At 47.9% G+C, this 26775-nt stretch overlaps 2 protein-coding genes across 4 annotated transcripts; both read right to left on the reverse strand.

The window, feature by feature from the left end:
- Window positions 1-262: 262 nt before the first annotated feature.
- Mtg1 (mitochondrial ribosome associated GTPase 1) lies at window positions 263-18431 on the reverse strand. Of its 3 annotated transcripts, none has more exons than XM_057777642.1 (11): window positions 18296-18431; window positions 14444-14510; window positions 12706-12808; window positions 9283-9363; window positions 8708-8764; window positions 8358-8448; window positions 6872-6933; window positions 6377-6473; window positions 5972-6053; window positions 1016-1128; window positions 263-693 (listed from the first exon to the last, which is right to left on the reverse strand). In XM_057777642.1, the coding sequence occupies exons 2-11, from the start codon at window positions 14497-14499 to the stop codon at window positions 575-577; spliced, it is 861 nt and encodes a 286-aa protein (XP_057633625.1). In that variant the 5' UTR covers window positions 14500-14510; window positions 18296-18431; the 3' UTR covers window positions 263-574. The 3 variants fall into 3 exon arrangements, with proteins under 3 accessions (XP_057633625.1, XP_057633623.1, XP_057633624.1); XM_057777640.1 differs by lacking the exon at window positions 18296-18431 and adding an exon at window positions 15079-15301; XM_057777641.1 differs by lacking the exons at window positions 14444-14510; window positions 18296-18431 and adding an exon at window positions 15079-15302 and having other exon boundaries at window positions 12706-12797.
- On the reverse strand, window positions 15417-26586 carry Paox (polyamine oxidase). Its single transcript, XM_057777639.1, has 7 exons — window positions 26377-26586; window positions 25446-25932; window positions 24567-24766; window positions 23039-23291; window positions 20344-20456; window positions 19792-19949; window positions 15417-18435 (listed from the first exon to the last, which is right to left on the reverse strand). The coding sequence occupies exons 1-7, from the start codon at window positions 26531-26533 to the stop codon at window positions 18292-18294; spliced, it is 1512 nt and encodes a 503-aa protein (XP_057633622.1). The 5' UTR covers window positions 26534-26586; the 3' UTR covers window positions 15417-18291.
- Between the last annotated feature and the right edge of the window lie 189 nt (window positions 26587-26775).

Raw genomic sequence — 26775 nt, forward strand, 5'->3', positions numbered from 1 at the left:
ATTGGTGGTGGTGGTGGGGGGGGAGATAACTAATGGGCGTAAAGTACTAAGTGCACAATAAAAAAAAAAGCTATCAGAAAATGGGCCTTTTACCTGATGTCATGACACACACCTGTATAATTCCAGCACTCCACAGGCTGGGGTAGGAGAAATATGTATTTGAGACCAGCCCAAATCACATAATGAAACACTGTCTCAAAATAACAAAACAAAAAAATGAAATTAAATGAGAGACAGCCAGAGAAAGTTTTTTTTAAAGCAGTCTTTTAAACCTAATTTTTAAATTACAGATTACAGCTTTGACTCCTCTGAGATAGCATTAACCTCTCCTTGAGACTGAGAGAAAACCTCCTGACTAAACCACATATTTAGGACTCCTGGGACCCCATGGTTGTAACCAGGACTAAGCAGGCTGATAACAGAATGCCCTTTGGAGTTAGGGGCTGAGTCTTGGGTAGCAACACATAGAGCCTGTGGACAGGGGAACAGTTCTGAGAGCTAAACGCTCCGGCTGCAGTTCCATGGAGTTTGCAGGAGACTATACTCCAGCAAGCCAGTTCAGGGCTCAGCGTCATCAACAAGCAGGCAAAAGATCACGGTCCAGCATCACTTGGCCCAGTAGCCCTTTGCGGAAGGTTCTGAGGAAGTCTCGGGCTGCCATGGCGTAATCAGGCTGGATAACATTGACATTACCTAAGGACAGAGGGTCAGATGAGAAAGGGGCCTCTAAGGGCAGGCCAACCCTAAGAGACCACTAGAGGCCCCATCAGTGGGACCTGAGGAACAGGGCATGTTCAGAAAGAACACAGGTACCACATCCTCCCAGCACTGTCCGGAGTTAGGACCACCCTCGGAAGCCGATACTACAAAGTCCTCCCTCCCTAGAAATTCCCAGTTCCCCTTCCCATGCTCTGATCGCAGGACAGCTGCCTACAGGTTTCCTTCTGTGTCTCCTCCTGCCCTGCAGAAAGGTGACAGAGGAAGGGGCCCACGCCATCAGCGCAGCCCCACCCACCTGTGCCGGTGAGCACTTTCACTTTCCGCGTCTTCCCCAGCTTCACAGCCACACTCTTCAGCACCCGCTCTATGTGGTCACAGGCGCTGGCCAGGCCATAGTGCTGCACGTACCTGCAAGCCCACGGCGCAGGTCAGGCTTCCGTGAGGCTCCACGCCTGAGGAGGATTCCCACTCACCCACGCCTCAGAGGAGCCAGCTCCCCGGCTCTTGAGAGGATCAGACTGCTTCCAGGCAGCTTACTGCTCCAGAATAAGGCTCGGAAAATCTTACAGAAAAGTAAAGGCTTATCGCCCGGCAAGGTTAAATTCAAATTTTTGACTGGCACCCAGTCAAAAGTGACCAGGCCTTCAAAGCAGAACAGACCAAAACTGAGGTCAGTCAGCCAGCTTGCGCTGACCCGTCAATGACTGGATGTAAACGGTAAGCACAATAGCACGTCAATCTGTATAACTGCGTACTGAACGTCACGAAGCTGTGACAAAGCCCCTGTGAAAAAGGCCTGAAGTGCATTTCACTAGGGGAAAGCTCTGAGGAACAATGGACCAGAGACAGACAGACATCAGTCAGAGAAGAGGCTGACAGACACTACAAATGCAGGCCAGAAATAAAGTTGTTTTTTTTGTTTTTTTTTTTTGGTTTTTTCGAGACAGGGTTTCTGTAGCTTTGGTGCCCGTCCTGGAACTAGCTCTTGTAGACCAGGCTGGCCTTGAACTCCCAGAGATCCACCTGCCTCTGCCTCCCAAGTGCTGGGATTAAAGGCGTGCGCCACCACCGCCCGGCAGAAATAAAGTATCTTGAGCAGTGCACAGGGGCCTGGTCACTAGTGAATCAGAAACCTGCACCACCACAGGGGTGAGGGGTCACAGACACCTGCACCACCACAGAGGTGAGAGGTCACAGATACCTGCACCACCACAGAGGTGAGAGGTCACAGACACCTGCACCACCACAGAGGTGAGAGGTCACTAGTGAATCAGACACCTGCACTACCACAGAGGTGAAAGGTCACAGACACCTGCCCCACCATAGAGGTGAGAGGTCACAGACACCTGTACTACCACAGAGGTGAGAGGTCACAGACACCTGCCCCACCACAGAGGTGAGAGGTCACATTGGCCTCTGTGCACCATGGCACAGGTGAAATTCAGTCATTTGGAAATTTGGTGCTGACCTTCACTACAGTAAATATTAAAGAAAATCTCATGTTCAGGAAACACAAGTATAAACTTCTTTGGGTTCCCACAAAGACAGTCAACACTGTGTATGTAACATGCTAGCTCAGTATGCAAGGCTCTCTCTCTTCTTATAATGACAACTATCTACACAGCAAGAGATCACAGCAGTGTCTCTGCGGTTCATGGAACACGCAAAGGTAGCATAAGATGATGGTGGACACAAGGGAGAGTGAGAGAAATGGGACCTGGATGCTGCAGGGTAACAGCTGAGATGCCCTGGGAACCCCGTTCACAAAAAGTCACTGATAACAAGCTAGAAAGGACTCCACAGTGGTAGTCCTAGCAACATCCTCCAAGTACAGAAAACTGGAGCCGCAAATGCCAGCGGGACGTAGCAGGTCCAGTCATGGCTCTGCTCAGTGAGTCACAACACAGAGATGAGGACAGCGTCAAGACGGGACAGAAATCAGTGAAGCTGGAGCTGGCCATGACGTGCAGTCATTCCTAGGACTGAGGCAGGAGGAGCACAAGTTTGAGAACAGCCTGTGTTACATGGTGAGCCCGTCTCAAGGGAACTAAAGTCTGGAGCACAGTCCAATACCAGAGTCCTTGGTCTGTGTGTGAAAGATGCCAGGGAGGGAAGAAGCAAGGAAGCCAAGCCAGGTGTGGTGAGGCCTGCTGTGAGCCCAGCACTAAGGCAGCAGAGCCAAGAGAACAGGGCTTGGCAAAATAAAGAAAATAGAGAACACTAACTAAGCTGACCCTTTCGGAAATAAAAGCAATACGCCTCCAGTCAGACTGACATCCTCACCCTGGGAAGACATCTGTGAAACACCCCAGGTAGCATCCTACCCGAGGGTAGGAATCTACATTCTTCTGCTAATACAGAGACAACAGGAAGCCCGTGTTCATCACTCCACTCAACACCAAGATGTAGAGGCGAGAAAAAGGAAAAGAACCCGAATCTTCAAAGAAAAGAAAAAAATCCTTATTTGTAAATAACATGATTATCTAGTTTAAAAAAATCAAGTGAAAAAAAATTAAAAAAAAAATCAAGTGAATTCTAGGACTCAACCGCAATATTCAACTATTTTCATAAACTATCAATACCAATTACAATATTAAAATTAATAACAATGCCATATATGAGAGCATGAACGCATTAAATATATGAAAGATGTAAAAGATCTGTCTGTTGAAAACTAATAATGAGCTAAATAGACGGATGCAGTCACTATCTTCATGAGATGCAGTACCCAATAGTGTTATGATATTGTCATGTTTTCTCCAAACTGACAAATAAATTTATTGGAATTGGCATTCCCAAGGAAATCAATGCTCATCTTGGGTTGGTTTTGATTTTTTTGGTAGTGTTAAGGATTGAACCTATGGGCTTGCAACTGCCAGGTCAGTGTTCTACCTCTGGTACTTCACCTGTAAAAATAGGTCTTTGTAGAAGCTGAGAAATTTGTAAAGTTCCTATGTGAACATGGAGGAAATAAAACAGACAAAACAACTTCAAAGAAGAGTGAGGCTGAGTCCATCAAAGGTACCATCACCAAGACAGAACAGGACAGAAGAGTCCACAGGCAGACAGACAGACGACATGGATTCTCAGCAAAGGCAGAAGAACAATTAGTGGGGAAAGTCTTCAACAAATGTTCCTGGACGACTGGTCATCCGTGTGCAAAATAAGAACTTCACAGTTGTGCCATACAAGCAAATGCTAATACACATCTTAGCCATATAGCTAAGAGTAAAATCTAAGTTGTCACTCTGCAAGAGGAAAGCAAACTTCTATGACTTCAGGCTAGGCATATTTCTATATATGAAGCACCACTATTATAAAGTATCTAGGTACTAACTCAGACTTCCAAAACTACCCCCTAAAACATGGTGTTAACGGAAAAAGACAAAGCCTAGACTTGTCCCTCCGAATAGGTAAAGAAGTGCAACTTAAAATGGGCCAGGCGGTGGTGGCACACACCTTTAATCTCAGCGCTTGGGGGGGGGCGGACGCAGAGGTAGGTGGATCTCTGTGAGTTCAAGGCCAGCCTGGTCTACAAGAGCTAGTTCCAGAATAGGCTCCAAAGCTACAGAGAAACACTGTCTCAAAATGCCAAAAATAAAATAAAAATAAGAAAATGGACTGGGACGTAGCTCAGCAGTAGAGCAGGTGCTTATTGTATTCAATCCCAGGTTCAATCCCAGCACAAAAAGAACAAAAGGAAGAGGATGAGGATGGTGGGGCGTGCCTTTAATCTCAGCATGCAGGAGGTAGAGGCAAGCAGATCTTTGTGTGTTTGAGGCCAGTCTGGTGTATGTAGTGAGTTTCAGGACAGCCAGGACTATGTAGAGATACCCTGTCTCAAAAAACAAAACCAAAAAGGGAAGGGGGTCTGGAGCAATGGTTGAGTGATTATGAGCACTTATTGCTTTTCCAGAGGACCTGTGTTCAATTCCCAGTGTCCACATGATGGCTCACAGGCATCAGAAACACCAGTTTCAGGGGAATGGACATCCTTTCTGGCTTCCATGGACACCACTCATGCAATAGTGCACAGAAATATATGCAGGCAAAACACCCATACACCTAAAATAAAATTTTTAAATGAGAAAAAGATTTGAACATTTTCCCAGGGAAGGCACACTGATGGCCAATGGACACAGGAAAAGAACGTCAGCATTACCTAGTAGTAATATACATCAAACGCTGCAACCTGTGAGGCTAAAATTAAAACTGGCCAGGGCTGAGAAATGGCCCAGTGGCTAAGAGCACTTACAGCTCTTGCAGAGGACCTGGGTTAAAATCCCAGCATGCATATGACTGCTCACAACTATCTTTAATGCCAGTTCTAAGAACCCTGATGCCTTCCTCCACAGGCACTGCATGCATGTGGTGCACAAACATGCATGCAGGCAAAATTTATAAACAGTAAATAAAATATTAAATCCAACAATAATAAAATAAAAGACTGGCCACGTGTGTAAAGAGGACTCAGAACAGCCTGGACCCCGTTCTCTGCTAGGTGGTGTATGGCACAGTAAAACTGCCCTGAAAACCAGCTAGGTAGTTCTCTAAAAAGTGGCCTTGAGCCGGGCGGTGGTGGCGCACGCCTTTAATCCCAGCACTCGGGAGGCAGAGACAGGCGGATCTCTGTGAGTTCGAGACCAGCCTGGTCTACAAGAGCTAGTTCCAGGACAGGCTCCAAAACCACAGAGAAACCCTGTCTCAAAAAACCAAAAAAAAAAAAAAAAAAAAAAAAAAAAAAGTGGCCTTGATTGTGACAGCCAAGAACTACACACACTCCATGTCCACCAGGGTGAACAGATAAACCAAGGGCAGGATGTCTGGGTGATACACAATGAGTTCAAGCACCAAAAGGAATGCAGAGCGTGGATAACTCAGAACAGTCAAGCCTAGTAGAGGAAGCCAGGAGAGAGGATGTATTCTGCACAATTTCATTGACAGAATGTTTATCTACTTCCTGTCCACCCACAAGGGATTAAGATTAAAGAAGGGTCTTACTAAGTAGCCAAGGCTGGTCTCAAACTTATGATCCTATCTCAGTCTCACAGGTACTGGGATTTGGGACATGTATCACCACACCCAGCAGAATGTCCACCATCTTGTATGACAATATGATATGGTCATATTTCAAAGCTTACCAAATCACATACTTGTAATAATTTAAGATTATATAATACTTTAATGACTTACTTTTAAAACCATACCTAAATAAGATGAGCTGCAGCCCCCACAACTCACTGCTACTCACCCAAATAGCCCATGCCTGTTGAGGGTGTAAAGGAGGTAATCGGCCATGGTCTCTTCCCCAACAAGATGGTCCAACACAGTTCCTGGAAGACAAGCAGCTAAGGCAAGCCCATGGAACAGCGGACATCTGTGCTCCACCAAGCCCAAATGTCTCCCAGTTGAAGGCTGAAAACCTCAAGCTACTAGGGAACCTCCCTGCGTGGCCTTCATGTTTTGGCTATGTGACTTGTTACCATCCTGTTACAGAGCAGAATGGCAGTCAGCACATGTATGCTGTGGGCTAGTCTCCCTCTCAAAGCCGTGAAAAGCATCTGGTAGGGTGAAGGAAGTAATGACTCCACCTGCCTAGGGAACAGTCAAAGTCCGCAGTGGAACAGAGGCACAGCCATCCCTAGCAGGGGCTCACCACACAGGGCCAGCTTCAGGCCTGTCTCCACACTTTCAATCCGAGGAGCCAGCACCCCAGGAGTATCCAGCAGGAACATCAGTGGACGCTCACATACCTGTGCAGCAAAAGGTGGATGAAGCAGGCAGCTCTGCCCAGAAGTCAAACCATTGCCAGAGACTCTGCAGCAAGCCTCAGGATAAACCCACAACATACGTTGTCTTCTGCACCAAGGTTTAGGGTCCCCATTGGGTATAATTTCTGCTTAAGTTGAAGAACAAATAAAAGCCCAAGGTTCATGGAAAGTACAAGGGAATAAGTGAGTGTGGCTCTGGCAGGTGAGGTAAAAAGGCTGCCTCCTGACAGATCTACACAGAATATAGCAGCACTGGCCCTAACAGGAGAGGAGGACAAGGATAGGGGTCAGAAGTAGTGCCAATGCTGCACTCGGGTGCTAGGCTCAGTAGCCAGCACAGCTCTGGGCAGGGCTCTGGGCTTAGCAATCAAGGGCCCTACCTGGATTCTGGACGTCACAGCTCTGGTGATTCCTGGCTCACCGCCCACTCTGGCAGCTTTTCCTGAAAAGACAGGAGAGGCCATCAAATATTTATACATAGCAACAGAGCAAGTAATAAAATGTATTTAGCCAACATATCCATCAAGCAGAATGGAAACCAGAGGTCAATAAGTTGCCAATTTATAATCTGTTCCTTCCTGAGTACCAAAGAACACATGGCAAGGGTTTTCAAAGCTAGGCACAGTGACCAAGGGTCAACAAAAGCCCAGAGCTCACTTCCCAGTGTAGAAAGGTTCCCCCTGATACAAAGGTCACACCAGACCTGCTCCTCCACCTCAAAACCTCTCCTGGACTCACCTACTCCAGAGCAGGCAGGCCAGTGCCACCCTTGATTCTGGCACTGTGGCTGCCTGGCATGGCACCCAGCCCAGGGCACCCCAGAGAGGCTACCTATTCACTGACAACCACCACAGGGGCAAAAGGATCAAAGTGTCCATCACAGATGACCAGAGGGATGAGATACAGACAGCAGAATAACTTGGACCTAAGGAGGAGGGAACTGCTAACAGTTTCAACGTGGACAAACCTAGAACAGTAGATGAAGCGAGACAAGTCAGTTCCAGAATTTGGGAGGCTTTTTGTTTTATTTTGATTGTTTGTTTTTCAAGACAGGGTTTCTCTGTGTTACAGCTCTGGCTGTCCTAGAACCCACTTTGTAGACCAGGCTGGCCTCAAACTCACAAAGATCTGCCTGCCTCTGCCTCCCAAGTGCTGGGATTAAATGTGTGCACCACCACTGCCCAGCTCCAGCATTCCTCATTGACACGGCTGGACAGAAATAGAAGAGGGCTGACAGGCACTGGGGAAGAACAGGATGAAATGTTTGAAGCTTCAGTCTCAGGTAATTTAAAGTTTGGCTAATAGGGATGCCTATTCAACCCTATAAACAACTTAAGACCCCAAACAAAGAAGATAGACACTTTAAAGGAAAATAAACTTAAAAAATTAGATGATTGTGCACCCCTCCCCCGGTTAATGTCCCAAATACCTTCTTTCTAAAATAAAAGTACAGCATGATTTCAAACTCTCAACCTTCACAGTACAAATGGGTGTTGCTGTTTCACAGTTTTGTTCGGTCTTTCAGAGACAGAATCACTATTGTGGCCTTAGTTAGTCTAAAAGTTGCTCTATAAACCATCCTAGCCTTGAATTCACAGAAATCCTCCTGCCTCTATCTCTCAAGTGCTGGGATTAAAGGTGTGTGGCACCACACTTTTTTTGTTGTAACCTGGCTGTCCTGGACATCTCTCTGCAGCTCAGGCTGACCTCAAAATCACACTACACAGACCTCCTTCAGACCATTAACTGTCCTGTCAGCAAACAGGGCACAAGCTACGGAAGGAATGCCTCCAAGCAACAGAGCGCTGGCCATGCTCTCCCACACTGCCTTCCAGGAGTGAAAGTCAGCAACCAGGGACTGCCTACCTGTCCTGAGGTGCTGTCGTCTCAGGGAGTTGATGAGAGAGGACTTGCCTACATTAGGGACACCGACCACCATGATGCAGTACTCCAGATTCTGGGGAGACAGAAGAGTTTCAATTTCATCCCACCTAGGCTGTGAAACCCACAGCCCAGGGGAAGGGGACATCACCACAAAGGCCCCATGCTGACCAACAGGGTTGGCCCATTCTTTTGCATTAAAGAAAGTAAAAACAAAGCCTGGGTCCTGGCTGGGACACAGCCCAGTCCTCTGTATTAAAGAAGGCTCAGAATGAGCAGGCAGGAAGGGACTGGGTAACTCCACATACCCACCCCCAGCTCTACACCCAACCAACCTCTGCTCGATGGTAGCGGTAGCTGCACTTGATCAGTTCTGTGACTTTTGGGATAATCTGCAACAAACAAGCCACATCTTCTGGTCATACATTCCTCACTAACCCACTTAACTAACAGGGTCAGGGACCCTGTCTTTAGCCCTTGATTTGGAGGGTCAAGATCTCATATATACCTCACTGAGATGAAAACTTGGGCATCCAGATCACAGGTATCCAACTGTCCACCTGAGCCACAGCTAACTGGATTCACCCACCCACTCCCAACCCAACTGACCACACACCATGAAATAGCAGTGTGGCTACCTCAGGAGGACTTCTACAGCAACTACAACTACTAACTAGATGGTGCACACATCAACTCATGGGGTTCCATCAAAACAACTGCGAAAACGAGTTACTGGGTTCTGCAAAAGGCTCTTATTACTTATAAGCCCAGAATACTCCCTCAGAACTCACACAGGTGTGCATCCACACAGGGGACAGGCAGCCCGGAAGACCCTGCACCTCCAGGCAGTTAAAGCCAATTCCAGGATTTTATCCCCATTACTTATCAACCATCATGTACAGAGGCTCACCAGCTTGATGTTTTCATCCTTGATACAGTTTGTAAAAATGACATTCTTCAGGCCTTTTCCCTCTAAGTGTTGGGCAATTCTCTGAAAGAGACATTTCTATCTTAAATACTAAATTAAAATTTGAATCATAAGCCAGGCATGGTGGTACAAACCTTTAAACTCAATACTACACAGAAAGACCCTATCTAAAATAAGATTTTTAAAATGTGTATGTGTGTGTGTGTATGCACACACGCACACATGTATGCACGTGCACTTGCGAGTACATGCAGACAAGTAGGTAGGTATGTATGTATGCTAGTGTGTGTACATATCACCACTAGAGAGACAGCTCAGTTAAGAGCACTGACAACTCTTCAAAGGACCAGGTTTGATTCCCAGCACCTACATGGCATAACTCCAGTCCCAGGTGAGTAAGTATCATCTTCTACCTTCCACAGACATAGACATAGATGCAAGCAAAATGCCCACATAAATAAAATAAAAATAAATATTAACAAACAAACAACAAATACATACATACACACATATACACAGAGAGAGAGAGGAGGAGGAGGGAGGGGAGAGAGAAAAAGAGAGAAAGGTGTACTACTAAAACTCAAGAATCTGAGCTTGGGGACAGTGAGACAGCTGAGCTGGTAAGGTACTTGATGCCAACCTGAGTTCCATCCCAGAGAGCTATACAATAGAAAAAAAGAACCAACACCCCCAAGTTGTCCTTGGTCCCCCAAACGCATGCCATGGAACATACATATCCACACACGCACAGAGAGTTAAGAAGTAATAAATGTAAAAAAAAAAAAAGTTTTTTTAAAAAGGAATCTGGTTGACCTAGGTGCCACTTTCCTTTAATTTCGGCACTCAGCAGGCAGACACAGGTGGGTCTCTGTGAGTTTGAGGCCACCCTTGTCTCAATACAGCAAGTTCCAGACCAGCAAGGATTAAAGAGTGAGACTGCCTCAAAAATAAATAAAAACTTAAGGATGAACCTAAGCTTGAAAGAACAGTGCAGGTGCTTTCGTCTGCTCAGAGACAGCTTCAACTCTAGGAGCTGGGCAACATGAAGTGGGTGGCAGCAATGCAGACCCGCAGCAATGCAGAGCCGCAACTCTGAAGACAAGGGGCTCTAAAGAGACCCTTGCAGAGCAAGAGGGAAGAGCCCTAGGGCAGACATAGCTGTGCTGTTTGTGAACCTCAGGCTCTGCCAGGGTGCAGACGGGGGACACAGCCTGCTCATAGGGACTTCAATGCTTCTGAAGATAAGATGGGACTGAACCAAGGCACTCTGAAGCCTCAGCACTGAGCTTCTCTGAGGAATCCCATCACTTTCATGGGCTCTATCTTATCTCCCCTTTTGGGGAGGAGGGGAAATTGAGATAGACTTTCACTATGTAGCCTTGGCTGGCCTGGAATTTACTATGTAGACCAAGCTGTCCTGGAACTCATAGAGATCTGCCTACTTCTGTCTCCCACATTTTAGGATAAAAGGAGTGCCACCAAGCCAAGCATGAGAGTTCATTTTAAACTGAAATAGTATTGAACCCAATCTGATTATAAAGAATAAGTATTACCATAAGCCCAAAAGTAAACTAAAGCTGACAAAGACATTAGACTTAATATTTAGTATAATCAGTATACATATTTTATTTATATTCACATTTATCAATACATGTTGAAAATAAGCATTGTGCTTAGTCACTACTGACCACAAAATATAATCAATGCTTAAATAAACAAAAAGTAATTCACGGATGCAGTCAGCTTTTTTGGTTATTGTTACCATACTATGTATCATATAATTAAGATATTTGCCTGGGGGCTGGAAAGATGGTGGAAAGGTTAAGAGCATTTGCTGCTCTTGCAAGTTTGGTTTCCAGCACCCACACAACTCACAACTCCAACTCCAGGGGATCCAACACCGTCTTTTGGCCCCTGTGCACATCAGGTACACATGTGTTTCACATACACATATACAGGCAAAATACTTATGCACAGAAAATAAATCTTTGAGGGAGGGGGGAAGCTACTAGTCAAGACAGAGACATACTGATCTCTGGTCTCTGCGAAGATTCACTCAGATGTCCCCCTGGTATAGGTGAAGGGGGTGGAATCCCAGGTCCTTCAGAAACCTGCACTCATTGCACTTCTTATGCCTGCCCAGTAGAGGGCAGTGTCCACCACCAGTCTGTAAAGGTCAGCATTTGAAGCACAGACGCTATCTCTAACAGATCAAGTCTCAACTAATAAAAACAGGAGAAGGCACTTGAAGATGAACAACCAAAAGCCCAGAAGCTTGTTCAGCAGGTGGAGCGCGTGGTCAGTTCCCCAGGCCTCGCGGCAGGTGCTGCCAATAAACATCCACCACCTTAGACATCCTGACCTTCCATATAAGTTCTGTTGCTCTTCAGAAAAGGAAAATGTCTGAATCATTAACAATTTTTAAAGCACTGGTTTGAATTCAAGATCCCGACATTCCTCTTTCCAAAGAATTTGACAACATAGCAATTAAAGTAGAGTCAAGACTTCAAATAATATTTCCTCCCATCACTGCCTACTTATAGGCCACGTAGAAAATAAACTGCCCTGGGACCCAAATCTGTCTGGTTTTTGAGCAGTGGTTCTTAACCTATGGAGCCACATCCCTTCAGAAGTTGATCAACCCTTTCACAGGGGACACCTAAGATCATCAGAAAACACAGATATTTGCATTATGATTCATAACAGTAGCAAAATTATGGTTACAAAGTAGCAATGAAAAAAAGTTATGGTTGGGGGGTCACAACATGAGGAATTGTATTGAAAGGTCCCAGCATCAAGAAGGTTTGAGAACCACTGCTTTAGAGAGACTGTTAGGTACTTTGGAATTTTCATATCCCAGTCCCACCCTGAGCCCTTCCAGTTTCTGGATCACAGGGTATGCCGAAAGCAACTAGCAGGAGAAAACCTGGGGCCATGCTGAGTATAGTCAGCTGTGGGTACTGCAGCCACCACAAGTGAACCCTGGGCTACACCACAGATGGCCAGGGCTACAAGCATTAGTCTTGTGGATCTCCCAACTCATTAAAGCAAAGTAAAATGTAATCGGTCTCTTTGCTTCGGTAGTCACACGTGGCCAAAGGCTACCATGGGGGATATAGGAGGCAGAGCATCCATCAGAAAGACTCGGGGCACAAAGCAGCTCTGGTGGTCACCAGGGCTCCCGCAGCACACCAGCCCAGTCCCCACAGGAGGTATGTCCATCTTCAGCATTTGGGCTATAAGTTCATGTTTGAGGGGAACAGCTGTTGCCGAGAAGCCAGGCCAGATGATGCCTCATGCAAAGCCAGGAGTTGTTTTAAAGCAGAGCCTACCCAGGGGCATACCAGGAGTCCTGGGTCGGTGGCTCTGTCACACTGCTGCTGGCATCGGTGCGGAGGCACTCACCTGCTGCTCTGTAAGATCCGCCAAGTCCATTTTGTTAAGGACAAGCAAATGAGGCTTCAGACCAAGTAGCTCCTGGAACAGAGGGTTTCGACCTGAAAGTGGGATGTGCTGATGTTAAGGCAAAATCCCTACCGAGCTTTACCAGCGGTTATCAGGCCAAGAGCTTAAGCCAAAGAAGAAGCCCCATCTCAGAGCAACAACCATACAACCCATCTTCCTGCCCCCAGACGTAGGGGGGGCCAACCTGATGCTGCCCTTGTGGTTTATGAAGAATTTCAGAAGCTGATCAGGCAGGCCACTGTCACCTGACTTCCCAAACAGATGGTGAGAAGAATAAAATCAAAATTTTAAGAAAATTCACTGATTAGATGCCAAGGAATTTAAGTTTAAAATGAAATGACCTGGACATTTAAGAAAACGTGATTCCTAAGAAGCACGAACTAAATTACCATGAGCACCACCCATTCTGGCTCCTGAAGATGCCACTTCCAGCTATCCTCAGCTACCCCAGGCTGACATGGGGCTACAATTTGTGACATTAACATAAGCAAGATGGGCTTCTTACCTTCACACTCTGCCCCTTCGGCCTTCCTGGGAAGCTGCTATCTCCACCCAAATGGTCCTCCTCTCACAGCTGATTAGTCCACTCACAAACCCAAGTCTCCAGGTTCGTCTCCTAAAATGCTACAGAAACCACTATCCAGCACAGAGCTGCTGCCACATCCTAGATGCAGCTGAATGTTCCAGACACTAAAAGAGATCAGTCCTCTCATCATATATGCTGAAAAAAACAATGTTTTATCTTTTTAATAGTCAAACATAGCCAGGGATTGGAAGTATACACCTTTAATCCCAGCAAGCAGATCTATGTGAGTTCCAGGCCATCCTGGTCTACATAGTGGCTCCAGGCCAGTCAAGGCTATAATGCAAGACCCTGTTTCAAAATGATAATAATAGTAATAATAATAATATCACACCTGGCAGTATGTGACATTAAGTGAATAGGATTTATAGCCTAAAACAAATACACCAGATGTACTATTGCTAAAGTTCCAACTCTGAAAGCTGAAACAGTCCCTCATTCTCCATTCCTGTTTCCAGGGACTCCCACCAGTAGCAACAGGTCCCCACCTCCACCACCAGCTGTTCCAAGGGCCTGGGCCTATTGGTCTGGCATCCCCAGGCTCTTCTCAGGCTGAATAAGTAGAATAAGGAAGAACCCACATGCCAATAACTGCATCACAGAAACTAAACACAGCTTAAATGCAACAAAATGGTCTGAGAAGCAAGTGTCAATGGACATGACAATGGCTTGCCAATCAATTCTCACTTAAGGACAGGAGGAACGCTCAGGTTGGCAAGACCATTTAATCTCAGGTTTCATAACTTACCCCTAAAAATATCAAAGTGAACCAGCCAGAGGCTGAGACAAATAATGTATCAGGCGGAAACTTAAAAATAAAAGCACACAGCCTGGACCCCCACCCCAGAGATTCTGATCTAAACAGGAGAGCTAGAGATTAGTGCAAAAGCCTCCCAGGAATCCTGATGTGTAATGAGTTGGAAAACACCGCTTTAGGTGCCAGTGATTACAAAAGAAGCTGTCGGCAGTTGGAGACATATGACTGGACCAGAGGCAGAACAGTCTAGATTGTCCAAAGGAGACCGAGCGAGAGCAGGAAAGCTTCCTGCTGCCTCTACAGCCTAGCAGAGGTGCCCTCCTACAGCATGAAAGGATATCCGGGCGTCATGAACCTCGATAACACAATCCACCTGCTTCAGACTGCTCTGCATCTTCTTTAGTCCTGGAAGGTAGAAGGGCACTAAGGGAACAGCCCAAGGAGGCAGATTTAAGTGATCCTAAGGAAATACATCTAAGAACCCATCAGGGCACACAGGACTAAAGGAGGCAGCATTATGAGCTTTGGGGTGCCCTGGGTGGGTCTGAGCAGAACACTTCACATATGAGGGTCTTGGGTATTGATCTGGAGGCCCTTGATACTTTGCTGAGTTAATGACCTCAGCACATTAACCAAAAGAGGAAAAATAAAATTGAGGCTCCGCCCCGCAACTGCTGCCCTCCCGGTCACATCCTGGCGCCTTCCAGCCACACTACCACCTCGCATGGCAGCGGCAGCAAGACCACAGCAACCAGGAGCCCAGCGATGCACTATGCCAGGTGTCTGTCTGGGGCCAGGTTGTGACCTCTAAACTCAGCCATCACTCCGGTGTACCGGCTTGCATGTGCCTTCACCACTCAGTGCGACTGAAAGCATCAAGCGTGGAACAACTCTCCAACCCGAGGCCACGAAGGCAACCAAAGGAGCCTCCAGGGCCGGCGCCCGGGCCGCCCGCGCCTCCCTCTGGTCTCACCCTTGGCCATGTGGCCGGGGAACCAGCGTGCCACTTCGTGACCTTGCAGAGGAAAGCACTCGCGCCAAGCGGTCCCCACGGCACCCCATGCCTGCTGCCAAAGCCTCATAGCGCTGATAGCGCTGGTGACGGAAGAGCTCCCTGACGGACGGACCGTCACTGCGAGAGCCTGGATCTGCTCTCAGGAGTTCCGGCGCTCTAGGGTTCCGTGCGCGATTGCGCATGTGCTTGAATTGTAGCCCTGAGTGGGCCGGACCGGTGTGACTTTGGCGGCCCGGTGACGCCCCGTTCTCAGGATTCCCGAGGTTAGACGAGGTTCTTTTGAGTAATTTGAAGATTTTTTTATTAAGAGACCTTATTGCGTTTTTGTAGTACTTGTTTTTATATCATTTGTGGTGGCGTACATCTTTTATCCCGGCACGAGAGAGGAAGAGGCAGGCAGGGGGCTTAAGACCATCCTGCTCTACATAGTGGATTCCAGGTCAGCCAAAGCTATGTAGTGAGACCGGAAAAACAACAAGACTGAATTTTATTTCTTTATATTTGAAGTGTCTGTGTATACCACACATATGCAGGTAACCCCAGAGGCCAGGAGACAAGACAGTGGACAGTGGGTCCTCTGGACCTTGAAAGAGGTGGTGTTGAGTCCTTTGACTGGGTGCTGGGAACCGAACTTCAGCCCTCTGTAATAGCAGCAAGCATTTTTAACCTCCAAGCCATCACTTCGGCCCCAATCTGGAGACTTTGCACTACAGTCCAAATGTTTCAGGCTTGAGGATATAGCATGGAGGATGACAGCTTGCCTAGCATGCCCAAAACTCTAGGTTTTTGAAAAGGCAGGAGGATTTGAGCTGCTGACAGTAGGGATGGGTTCCTCTGCAGTGGGAAACTGGCCTGAGAAGCCTAGGAATTTAAACTTAAAATCTGGACACATTTTTTCTTTTTTCCTTTTTCCTTTGAAACAATATCTCACTTTGGAGCATGTCCTTACAAACACTAAAAAGAAAACTTGAAATTAGAAGTCTCAGCCAGGTATGACTAGCCCGGATGGAAGTCAGAGGTCATGAGTTCAAGGTCAGCCTGGGCTACACAAGACCCTGTCTAAAAATAAAGTCTTATTTTTCCCTCATATAAATCAATGTAATGAAATTTAGTTGTCCCTATCAGTTCTTGGGCTTTCCTTAGAACTTTCAAGTGTTTTACTTTCTGTCTGTAATGCCTTCATTTTCAAGTTTAACTGTTTAAGTACTGACTACAGCCCTATTAATACAACGGAAGTGAAGCGTTCTTCATGAATGCAAGACTAAATGTCAGGCGGCTGGAGAGATGGCTCAGAGGTAAAGAACACTGGCTACTCTTCCAGAGGTCCTGAGTTCAATTCCCAGCAACCACATGGTGGCTCACAACCATCTGTAATAAGATCTGGTGCCCTCTTCTGTACTGTAGGTAGGATACATGCAGGAAGAACCCTGTATACATAAAAATAAAAATCTTAAAAAAAAAAAAAAAAAAGACTAAATGTCAATGTAGCTGCTCCTAGTGGAAGAGGCCGGCGATACCAGCTAATGATGGAGGGTGCAACCCTAAAAGAGGCCCTATCTCAAAATAAAAGGGCTGACATGTAACGATGTTATAAAGGTTGCTGAGAATGCAGGAAGCCTTGGGTTTAATCCCCGGTACCCCTCCACCTCCCAACCACACACACACACACCTCTGTAACTCCAGCACTTATGAGATTGGGGCAGAATAGAAAGTTCAAGGCCAGCCTGGACTACCAAGTAAAATGTATCAAAAGAAAAAGAGGGGGAAACTGTGTCCACATTCTAAATTTAAAGCTCTAGGCATGTCAGGCCAATTCTCCACCATGGCGGAGCTCCATCCCCTGGCCTCTCTTCTTGGCAAGCCTGTTTCTCCCACAAAGTCACCTGAGTTTGTCTCTGAAAACTGAAATGCCTCCCTGAGGGTCAACAGTAAAGACCTTTGCCCTTGAAAAAAAAAATTACTGGAGTCTGGCTTTTTTCCGTGGTATCCCATGAAGGATAGTCCGGTGACAGAAAGCAGGAAGCGTTCCTGATGATGTGACATGCTTCCTGACAGACTGGAACGAGGGAGGAACGGCAGGCCTTGGAGATCTGAAGGACTAGGTGCCCAGCAGAGAGCTGGACTGGACTGTGCACAGACAGGCAAGCCAGGAGCTGTTTTGGAAATGGAAGCCTGACTGATGCAGCCAAGAGGGGTTGCACTCAGCCCTTCTGGAGCCTGGGGCCAGTGACAGTGCCATGCTGTGCAAGGGAGGGGCAAGAGTCTCCGAAAGCTCCTATAGCTCCCTCTGGAGCACTATCCCAGTGGCTGCACCAGCCTCGCCAGCTCCATCATGCAGAGGTGTGCAAGCTCTTGGGGGCAGATGCAGCCTGGGGAGTTAATAAGTCTAAGTGTTCTGTCTTCTCTGTAAGGAGGAGCAACGGACCTGTGCTTTGGAGCTGCTGGGAGGATGCACTGAGACAGGCTACAAAGTGTCCAAGAGTCTTAGCCGACATTGCCTAGCTCCCCAAGACACTCCCCATATCTACCCCAATACTCCTGACTCCCTAACACCCTTCCTAACCGTATCTCCATATTCTGTGTCCCCAGTACCTTCCCCGAGTTTGGCCAACCTGCTCCCTCAATAATCTTTAAACCTTTTTTTTTTTTTCACCTCCAAAAATTCCCAAGCCAGGCCAGGATAAGATACCTCACCCTGCCCCACCCAGTCTTCTCAGTTCTGCACATTCATCCAGCCCACCCACCCCTCTAGAGTACCTGACATGGATCCATTAATGATCAAAGGGAGGTTCATTAGCCATACTGTGGTCCTGAACAACAGCAGTGGGAACGCCTTCAAAAACAGTACAGAGGGTAACCCCAGACCCTAAGGCCCAAAGAACCCAGAGGGAAAAGCCGTGAGCTGGGGATGGATGAGAACTGGATGCAGGATGAGGAGGACTCTAGACACAGGGGTTACAGTATTAGCTGCTTTATGTGCGCAACAACACAGTGAGGCATCCATGATCAGACCAACCCAGACTCCAACAACAGATAGGAAAAACGAGACCACTTTCCCAAAGTTAAAGCTACCAGTAAGATCCCAAAACCTCAAAAGCCAAACTGAAAATCATGTATCCAACAGACAGGGGAGTTTTGTCAGCCCGCCTGATAGAGCAGAGCAGCAGACACTCACAGCCTGGGCCGGGGCTGTTGCACCTGTGAGTCCCACAGACCAAGGAGGCGATCGGCTTCCCTCCAGCCGGACAGGAGGGCCCCATGTGTGGTGGAATAAAATGTCCGATGGGTGGCTTCCCCAGCGAAGAGTACCTGGAGCTGCGGGAAAAGACCAGATTTGAACAGGGATGCAAGCGGAGCAGCTGTGAAGACATCCACAGAAAACAGAGCCCCTGCCCATCCGTCTGCAGACATGCCGAAGACGTAACTGCCCATGCCAGGCAGGTGTGGGGACCAAGGATGCCCGGCTGGTAAGGCCCTGAAGCTGCAGAACTACCACAGGAGAGTGGGGCTAAATCGAATGCACCATGCAGTGCTGAGAAGTCACTGCCTGCAAATAAAAGTGACGTGATCATGAGCAAGCTGACAGGGCCCCTGAGACACCTGGAAAACTAAACAGTGGCACTGGGTAGCCGTCCTGGAGATACCACTGAGATCTCTGCATGAAGGCATACTCAGTAATTAGGGGACAGTGGGCAGACCCTGCTGGGGTGGGGGTGGGGGGCACCAACTGCGCCACCTACTTCTCTACAGCTGATGACTTTTGAAACATGGTCTCACTATGTGGTTCTGGCTAGCCTAGAACCTGTAGTGATCTTTCTAGCTGGTATTACAGAGGCATGTGCCTCCATGATCACCTGAACATCTTAAAGCAACAGTGTGAACATGTGCTTTCAATACTAGAATCAGATGGAGAGGTGGGGGGGGTGTCGGCAAGTGATAGAGTGCTTGCCTGGCATGTTCAGGGCTTCCTCGCCAACACAAAGACAAAGAGATAAAGCAACTGGAAGCACGGTCTGGGGAGAGGGTGGTTGTTGGAAGCACGGTCTGGGGAGAGGGTGGTTGTTGGAAGCACGGTCTGGGGAGAGGGTGGTTGTTGGAAGCACGGTCTGGGGAGAGGGTGGTTGTTGGAAGCACGGTCTGGGGAGAGGGTGGTTGTTGGAAGCACGGTCTGGGGAGAGGGTGGTTGTTGGAAGCACGGTCTGGGGAGAGGGTGGTTGTTGGAAGCACGGTCTGGGGAGAGGGTGGTTGTCCATACCAATTACTTTTGCTTCATTTTATTCCTGTAGTGAGCACTGTAAAATTCCAGTTCTGATGTGAATAACACGTTCTAGATTTTCCGTTTGGGTTTGATTTTGTTGAGACACAGTCTTACTAGCCTTTGGCTGGCCCATGACTTGTTCTACAGACCAGGCTGGCTGTGGGCTTGAAACAGTCCTCCTGCCTCTGCCTGCTGAGAGCTGAGATCATGAGTATATACCAGCACATTCAACTGAAGTTACTCCCATTTTCCAAAAGGAAAGGGCTGAGTCTTTGAGATGCCTGCCTCACCCACCACTCACACCACTGAGTCTTTGAGATCCCTGCCTCACCCACCACTCACACCACATCACCTTTAGGCCTTAGTGAGCAGCAGGATTCCCGGGTGCCTCACACCAAGGCAGGCCACTATACCTGGGTACCAGTTCCATCAGCAGGGAGGGGCTGAGCCAGCAGATCTAGGTCATCGCCAGTGCTGCCAACGGCCACATAGCTATAGGAACCTCGGGTGTATGGGGCACTGTGCCAACGAGATCTCAGCACGCTCTTGGCAGCTGGCAATTGTGGGTTTCCTGAAACACAGAGATACAGCATATTAACCCAGAATTCTCACTAACCTGGAAGAAAACCACGCCAGTGTGTGTTTTCCTAAGCATCCTATCTCAGCTATTCTGCCAGCACCGCACAGGGACAGCTGGTGCCCATGAGCAACACCCTGAGATGCCTCCTGAAAGTGGACTGAGTCTCAGTTTCCCTACCTGAAGGCACCCGACATGGGACAACTGCATGTGTTTTGGGAGGAAGATTTTAGAAAATAAAATTAGGAAGTGTTTGCAAACCGTTACTAGCCCACTGCCCAGGAAGCAGGCTATCTTGGGAATGTACAAAGCAGAATTCATTCTTCTCTGTTCTGAGTTTACTTCCCGTTCAGAGACTGGCCAAAAAGAACACATGGCTGGGGCATACCTGTCACTCTCCGGAGTACTTGGGTTAGGGACAGAAGCATTTCTTCATCTGAAAGAGTCTCCATAAACTCCGACTCGAGCCCAGCAATAAACCCACAGAGCACGTGTGAAGACCTGTGTGCACAGAGAGACGAGCGAATCTGCTGGCCACAGCCCAACTATGCCAGGGCCAACACCACCCAGAACAGCCCCCCAGGGCTCCCCAGGCTCTCAGCTGTGTTCACAACACTAAGGCAGCACGTGCTGTTTCCACTTCGTCACTTGTACCAGTGTGCAAGAGAAGAGCAGGTAATCTGTCCCTCAGAGAATGGACGCCTCAACACGCCACACCAGTGGGCTCCACTCTCACTACCACCACGTACATTTTGGGGCGTGGGGGAGTGCTGATTTCATTTGAAAAGGTCCTTGATGAAATATTAAAAGTTACTGATTTTATTACATTTTGACCCTTGGGTGTATTTTTCTGTCTGTGTGAAGAAATGGTAAGAGGCATAAAGAACTTTTCAGGTGCCGTGAGTCTGGGGAAACTCACCTAGCACCTCCTTCACCCACTTCTTTACCTACGAGGACACCTAGCCAACCATGATACTGAGGAGATACTTTCTAAAAAAAAAAAAAAAAAATGTGCACTGTATATGTTGATAACAATGAAATTTAAGCTCTCAAGCAAAACCCAGAATTTCAGCAAAATTGTGTATGTTGCCAACAGTATAAGAGCTTCACGCTACTGACAGTCTTCAGGTATCAGCGGTGATATTGATAAAATTTAACTTTTGACATTACTACATGAACCAACATTTTCTGAATGACACACATTGTGGAGAGGTAAAAGCCAGTGACTGAGCTATAGGCTCAGTGAGATCCTGTCTTGAAAAACAGGGTAGAGTGTGACAGAGAAAGATCCCTGATATCAACCACTGGCCTCCACAGACAGTAAGCATACACACATATATACACACATACACGGCGGGGTGGGGACATATTTTCTCAAACAAAGTGAATTGTAAAGGTGGCAGAGTTCTGCTTGTCTTCAATTCTTATTGCTATTTGACCTAATAGAAGACACAGGCCTCTCTGCTGCTTCTGCATTCGCTTATATTGATCATTATCTACATGGAAATGGGGTTTTAAAAAAGGGATAAGGGGATGGGAGAGAAAGCTCAATGGTAAAGGAACACTGGCTTCTCTTCCAGAGGACCAGGGTTCAGTTCCCAGCACCCACATTATGGCTAACAACTCTAGCTCCAGGTGTTTTGGTGCCCTCTACTGGCCTCCTCAAGCTCTGCACACATATGGTACACGAACATGCATGCAGAGAAAACAGCCACACATGTAACAAATCTTTCAAAAACAGAAAAAGAGAATAATATTCATGTAATTTTTCAGAAAATGTACTTTTTCAGCACTAGTGGGCAGCCAGTCCAAACACTTCTGTGAAATGACTCCCTTCCCTCCTCCCTCCCAGGGGAAGGCTGCTCTGCAGCTGTGGCTCCTGTTGACACTGATCCTAGTCTTTTAGGCTAAGAACACGGCCCTTTCCTGCCAGGTCTCTAAGCGGAATGTGGACTTCTTCCTCCACACGACATTAGTTTAGTGTGTTCTGATGCTGTCAAGTCAGTTCCCATCCTACACTATGCATGGTGGTTCTTCCTGAATTAGTACCTAGTCCATGCACACAGTGTTATAGGATGGCTGAGCCATAGTTAAGACCTTCATCTGTGGGTCCTGTCTGTCTGTTGATCTTTTTTTAAATATTTTGTTTGTGCTTTAACAACTAAAGCTAAAGCTTGCCTGTAGATCAGAGTGTGGAGTTGGTCATACTAGGTAGCCACAGAGGCCAGACAGTGTTGGGGCACACCTTTAATCCCAGCACTCGGGAGGCAGAGGCAGACAGATCTCTGTTAGTTCAAGACCACCCTGGGCTACACTAGATTGATCCAGTCTCAAAGAGAAAAAGAGTCAGGTAGTGGTGACTCACACCTTTAATCCCAATACTAGGGAGTCACTTTAATCCCAACACTAGGGAGGTGGAGACAGGAAGGGATATGGCTGGGTGGAGAGAGGAATATAAGGCGGGAGGAGACAGGAGCTCAAGATATTCAGTCTGAGGATTCCTAGAAAGAGGTTTGCCCATTTGATCTGAGGATTTGGTAGAGGTAAGAACTAGTAGCTGGCTGCTCTGCTTCTCTGATCTTTTAGCATTTACCCAATTCATGCTACATCTGGTGCCTAATGTGGAGCATGAACCCACGACCCTGAAATTAAGTCTCATACTCTACTGGCTAAGCTAGCCAGCCTTTATTTGTTAAAGCACAAACAAAATACCACCACACTGGGTCTCTGCTTCCATTATGTAGAAGGGTCTTTTGCTCCCATTTAAGTTCTAGTTCCCCAGGCATAGACAGATCCATATTTCAGATTTCTTTGTATCTACAAATCACAACTTCCTACAGAATTTCAATACATTTTTTTTTAGAGTGGACATTCCAGGAGTCCAAGATTACATTCTGGGCCTCCATTTGTCTCTCAGGGAGCCAGGCTGAGATACATAACCAACACTTTGGGAGCTCACGTCCCTCCTCCAATTAAATCCTCAGAAACACTGGCAATGAACCACACACAGCTGGGTCCTCCAACAGACTAAGCTACTAGTGAGCAGGAGAGAGCTTCCGGAAAGCTCCTTGATGCATACATACTCAAAAGGAGGTAGAACCAAAAAGCCAATGAGCTTCTTGAACCAGGTGTCTTGGAGAGAGAGGGCTGTGTCCTGGAGGGGTGATGTGTCCTCCCACACCACCTGGATGAACTGGCAGTCGGGCTCCCAGAAGGGCTCCTCAAACTCCAAAAAGATTTTGTTGTTGGTACCAAAGCCTATTTTTCTGATGGCTTCTGCCTTCTTGTCAGGCAGTGGTGGCTCAAAGAAGGTATCTTGATGTTCTTTGAGAAAACCTGCAATTCAGAATTGGATGTGACTTAAGATAGGTCTTGTGGTATATGCATTTAATCCAGTACTCGGGAGGCAGAGGCAGGAGGATGCCTGTGAGTTCAAGGCCAGCCCTGATCTACATAGTGAGTTCCAGGACAGCAAGAGCTACATTGGTAAGACCCTGCTTTAAAAAGCAAAAACTAAAGTTAAGTTTTAGCTAGAATCTACATCAACAGAAACCTGGCCTGATTGTACAAAGGACTTTTAAACATCTCATACTCCGATTCAGGTCCCTGGAGATAAATTCCAAAGGCTGGACCATGAGGACTAAGGTTGACAAGGTTGACTGCTACCATACTGGAGGAATACTACAGACCCCCTCATCACAGAGAGACGGCTAAATAGGACTCTGTGGGAACATCACACTCCTGACCTTCTACTTCTAACTGCCAGTCACACTGCTCAGGGTCAGTCTGCAGAAGTCATCACACAAATTTCACCCAGACGTCTTGTTTTGTCATTTACTAGGCTATAAATTGAACCCAGGGCCTCACAGATGTAAGCACTCTGCTACTGAAAACACTTAGATGAGTCTAAATAGAAAAAAAATAGTGCACAGTCAGACAAACAACTAAGTCAAACCAGAGGAGACATTTCCTTGAAGCCTGGAAGGAAGGAAGGACAAGATCTTTAATCACAGCACTTGTCTGAGTTTGACACCAACCTGGTTTACACAGTGAGTTCCAGGCCATCCAAGGCTACATGGTGAGACCCTGTCTCAAAACAAAAATTAAAACTTAAAAAAGGAAGGAAGGAAATCAGGGCAACAGGAAGCCAGCAAGGCCACAACCAGGTACTTGACAGGGACAATTTCCCCATACACAGTGGGCCTGGGGAGAGAAGCAAAGTCATTCTGTCTAGATCTTCGAGAACAAACCACTCCTCAGTCTATGAAAATGTAGCCACATGAGCACTTTGAAATTCACATGTAGACACCATGTGAAACGGAAGTGAGAACTACTAAACTTCCGTGAGTGATTATTAATAATGACATCTCTTATACAAGACAAGATTAGCCAGGCATGGCAGCTCATGCCTGGAACTCCAGCACTCAGGAGGCTGAGGCAGAAGGGCTAAACCGCTACAAAAGATGCTAAGAGTACTTCCATCCATCTAAAATTCCCTAGAATGAAATAAACATGAACTCCACAGCTCAGCAAATACCCAGAGTCAGGGGAGAACAGGAAAAACCAGAGGCCGCTGGTGCCTGAGACAGGGATATAGACAGTGAATTCTACCTAAGGGCACGGTGACGATAACATGATGGGCGGGCAGACGGGTACCATCTTCACACTCCACCAACACAGGGAAGATCTCCCCTGGAAAAGCAGCTTCCTGGAAGGACCCATTCCAGTGAATGGTCTTCACCGGCTTGTTAAAAACCATCGAATCCTTAGGCAAGGAAGCCAGTATGCCGTTGGTAAGTCCTTGGTAACCACTAAAGAGAGACAGAAGTTGATGTGTGATGATCCAGGCCCTGGAAGAGTAACACTTGCAGAAATAAGTCATCCAAGATGCCCCCTCCCTCAATGGGAGCATCATTCAAAAGCCAGAAAGAGGCCGGGCAGAGTGCCTGGAAGTGGGAAACCCCTTAAAACACAGGACCCTTAACATTCACCTTCTGGCTAAGGAGGGCCACAAAACTAGGTACATGAGTGTTAGAGACCCCCCACTACCACACCAGCCCCATGTTCATGCACTTCCTGAATCACAAATGCCTACCAGCTGAACCGAAGCCTTGGGCTTGATTCGGTGATAAGGGCAACCCTGCCAAATGGTCTGTGAGCCTAGCAACAGGCACAGCCCTGGCTGCCCTAGGGGAGGAACCTGCTGGCTCCTTTGCACCTGAAACCCCTTGTGTTAACACCTGGCACATGAGCGGCCCCAGGAAATCAGAAGAGATTGACAATCAAGACATTTTCCTCTCAATTCCCTAGAAACATTCTTGCTTAAACGAACAAAACCAGGAGAAAAAGCAACCAATTTCTCTGAACGGGGAGGGCAGTGCCCTCACCTGCCCACTCCGGGCCTCCTCTCTCCCCTTTTGCCCTCCTTTCTGCAGTCTAGTGTCTCTGCACAGACAAGATGGGCAGAGCTGGCAAGGCTGTGGCCCATACCCAGCCAAGGTGCAATCCAGTCCTGGCAGCACTGTATACTCCCCAAACGGTGCAAGGGCCACCAGGTCCATGCTGTGGGTGCCGCTCACGCAACACTCTATGTTGAAGAAGGTGTTCAGGATAGCCAGCTTGAGCTTCTTAGTGTCCTCATCCTCAGTCCAGCTAGCCACCTGCTGCCTTAGCTCCTTCTTGAGAAACTCTCCAACACTGGCCATCGGGGGCTCGGGTGCATTCAGGAACTCTCGGGTTTGGTCTATCAGTCCATAGAACAGACTGGCCATCTCTGTCACCAGCTCCAGGCTCACAGATGCTCCTGAGCTGGTACAGCTCATGGAGGGCAGGGCCACGTGCCCTCCGGTCTCCACCAGCTGGTTCTCCTCTGATAATTCTTTCTCCCCCAGGAGCCCGAACTCCGCAGCCAGCTGGAAAACAGGATTTCCCTGGGAGGGCCCATGGATCCAGTGTGCCCCCAGCTCCACTACACCACCTAGGAGGGCACAGGAAAAGCTACCTGGAAGTTCCCTCCCCATAAAAACCAGCCCCACCCTTTCCCGTGTATACTCTCGAGAACATCTTGAGAGTCACAGGGACCCATTGTATATCAGGACCTGTCCCTCAGGGTCAAGTGGTTCCCAAAGGAACCAATTGGTTAGACCAGGCTTAGGGAACTCCAGGGGACGGACAAGCCGGCCTGTACCGGCTTCAGGGGTCACTTAAGGAGAAACCGAGAGAATCCCCCAGGGCAGAGCAAGAAAACTGCAGGGCCCTAGGTTGCCTTCCCTGGAATGTACTCTAACTTTGGGCAGTTGAGTTTCGGGGCCCGGTGAACGTGGGTGTATGTTCCTTTCCCCGAGGAGCCCGAAAAGGCTTCCTGGATCAGTATGAGTAGGATGGGGTCTGAGGTTGGTCAAGGGAGCCAAAGGGCGGTTACCGAAGCAGCGTTCCGAGCGGATGCGGCCCCCGGCGCCGGCGGTGGCCTCCAGGACCCGCAGGTGTGGAGCAGCAGGGTGGCGGCAGAGTCTCTGTGCAGCGCCCAGCCCCGCGATGCCGCCGCCCACCACCAACACCCGCGGACCTCCCGACGCCATAGCCCACTCAGGGTCCTCCACCGACCGGTGGCCTTAGGCTACCCAAGCGGAGGCGGGCGAGGCGGGGCCAGAGGCGGGGAAGAAGGTGGAGCTAGGTAGGAAAGGAGCGAAAGAGTGTGCGTGAAACTGGAGGTGGGGCGAGGGGCGGGGCCTATGGGGAGCCCGAGGGGCCAGACGGAAGGTAGGCGAGGTCGGGACAGTCCTGCTGAACATTCGGAACTAGACCCGAGGTGGCGGGGAGG

This window comes from Chionomys nivalis, chromosome 8, assembly GCF_950005125.1.
Source record: "Chionomys nivalis chromosome 8, mChiNiv1.1, whole genome shotgun sequence".
Taxonomy (NCBI): domain Eukaryota; kingdom Metazoa; phylum Chordata; class Mammalia; order Rodentia; family Cricetidae; genus Chionomys; species Chionomys nivalis.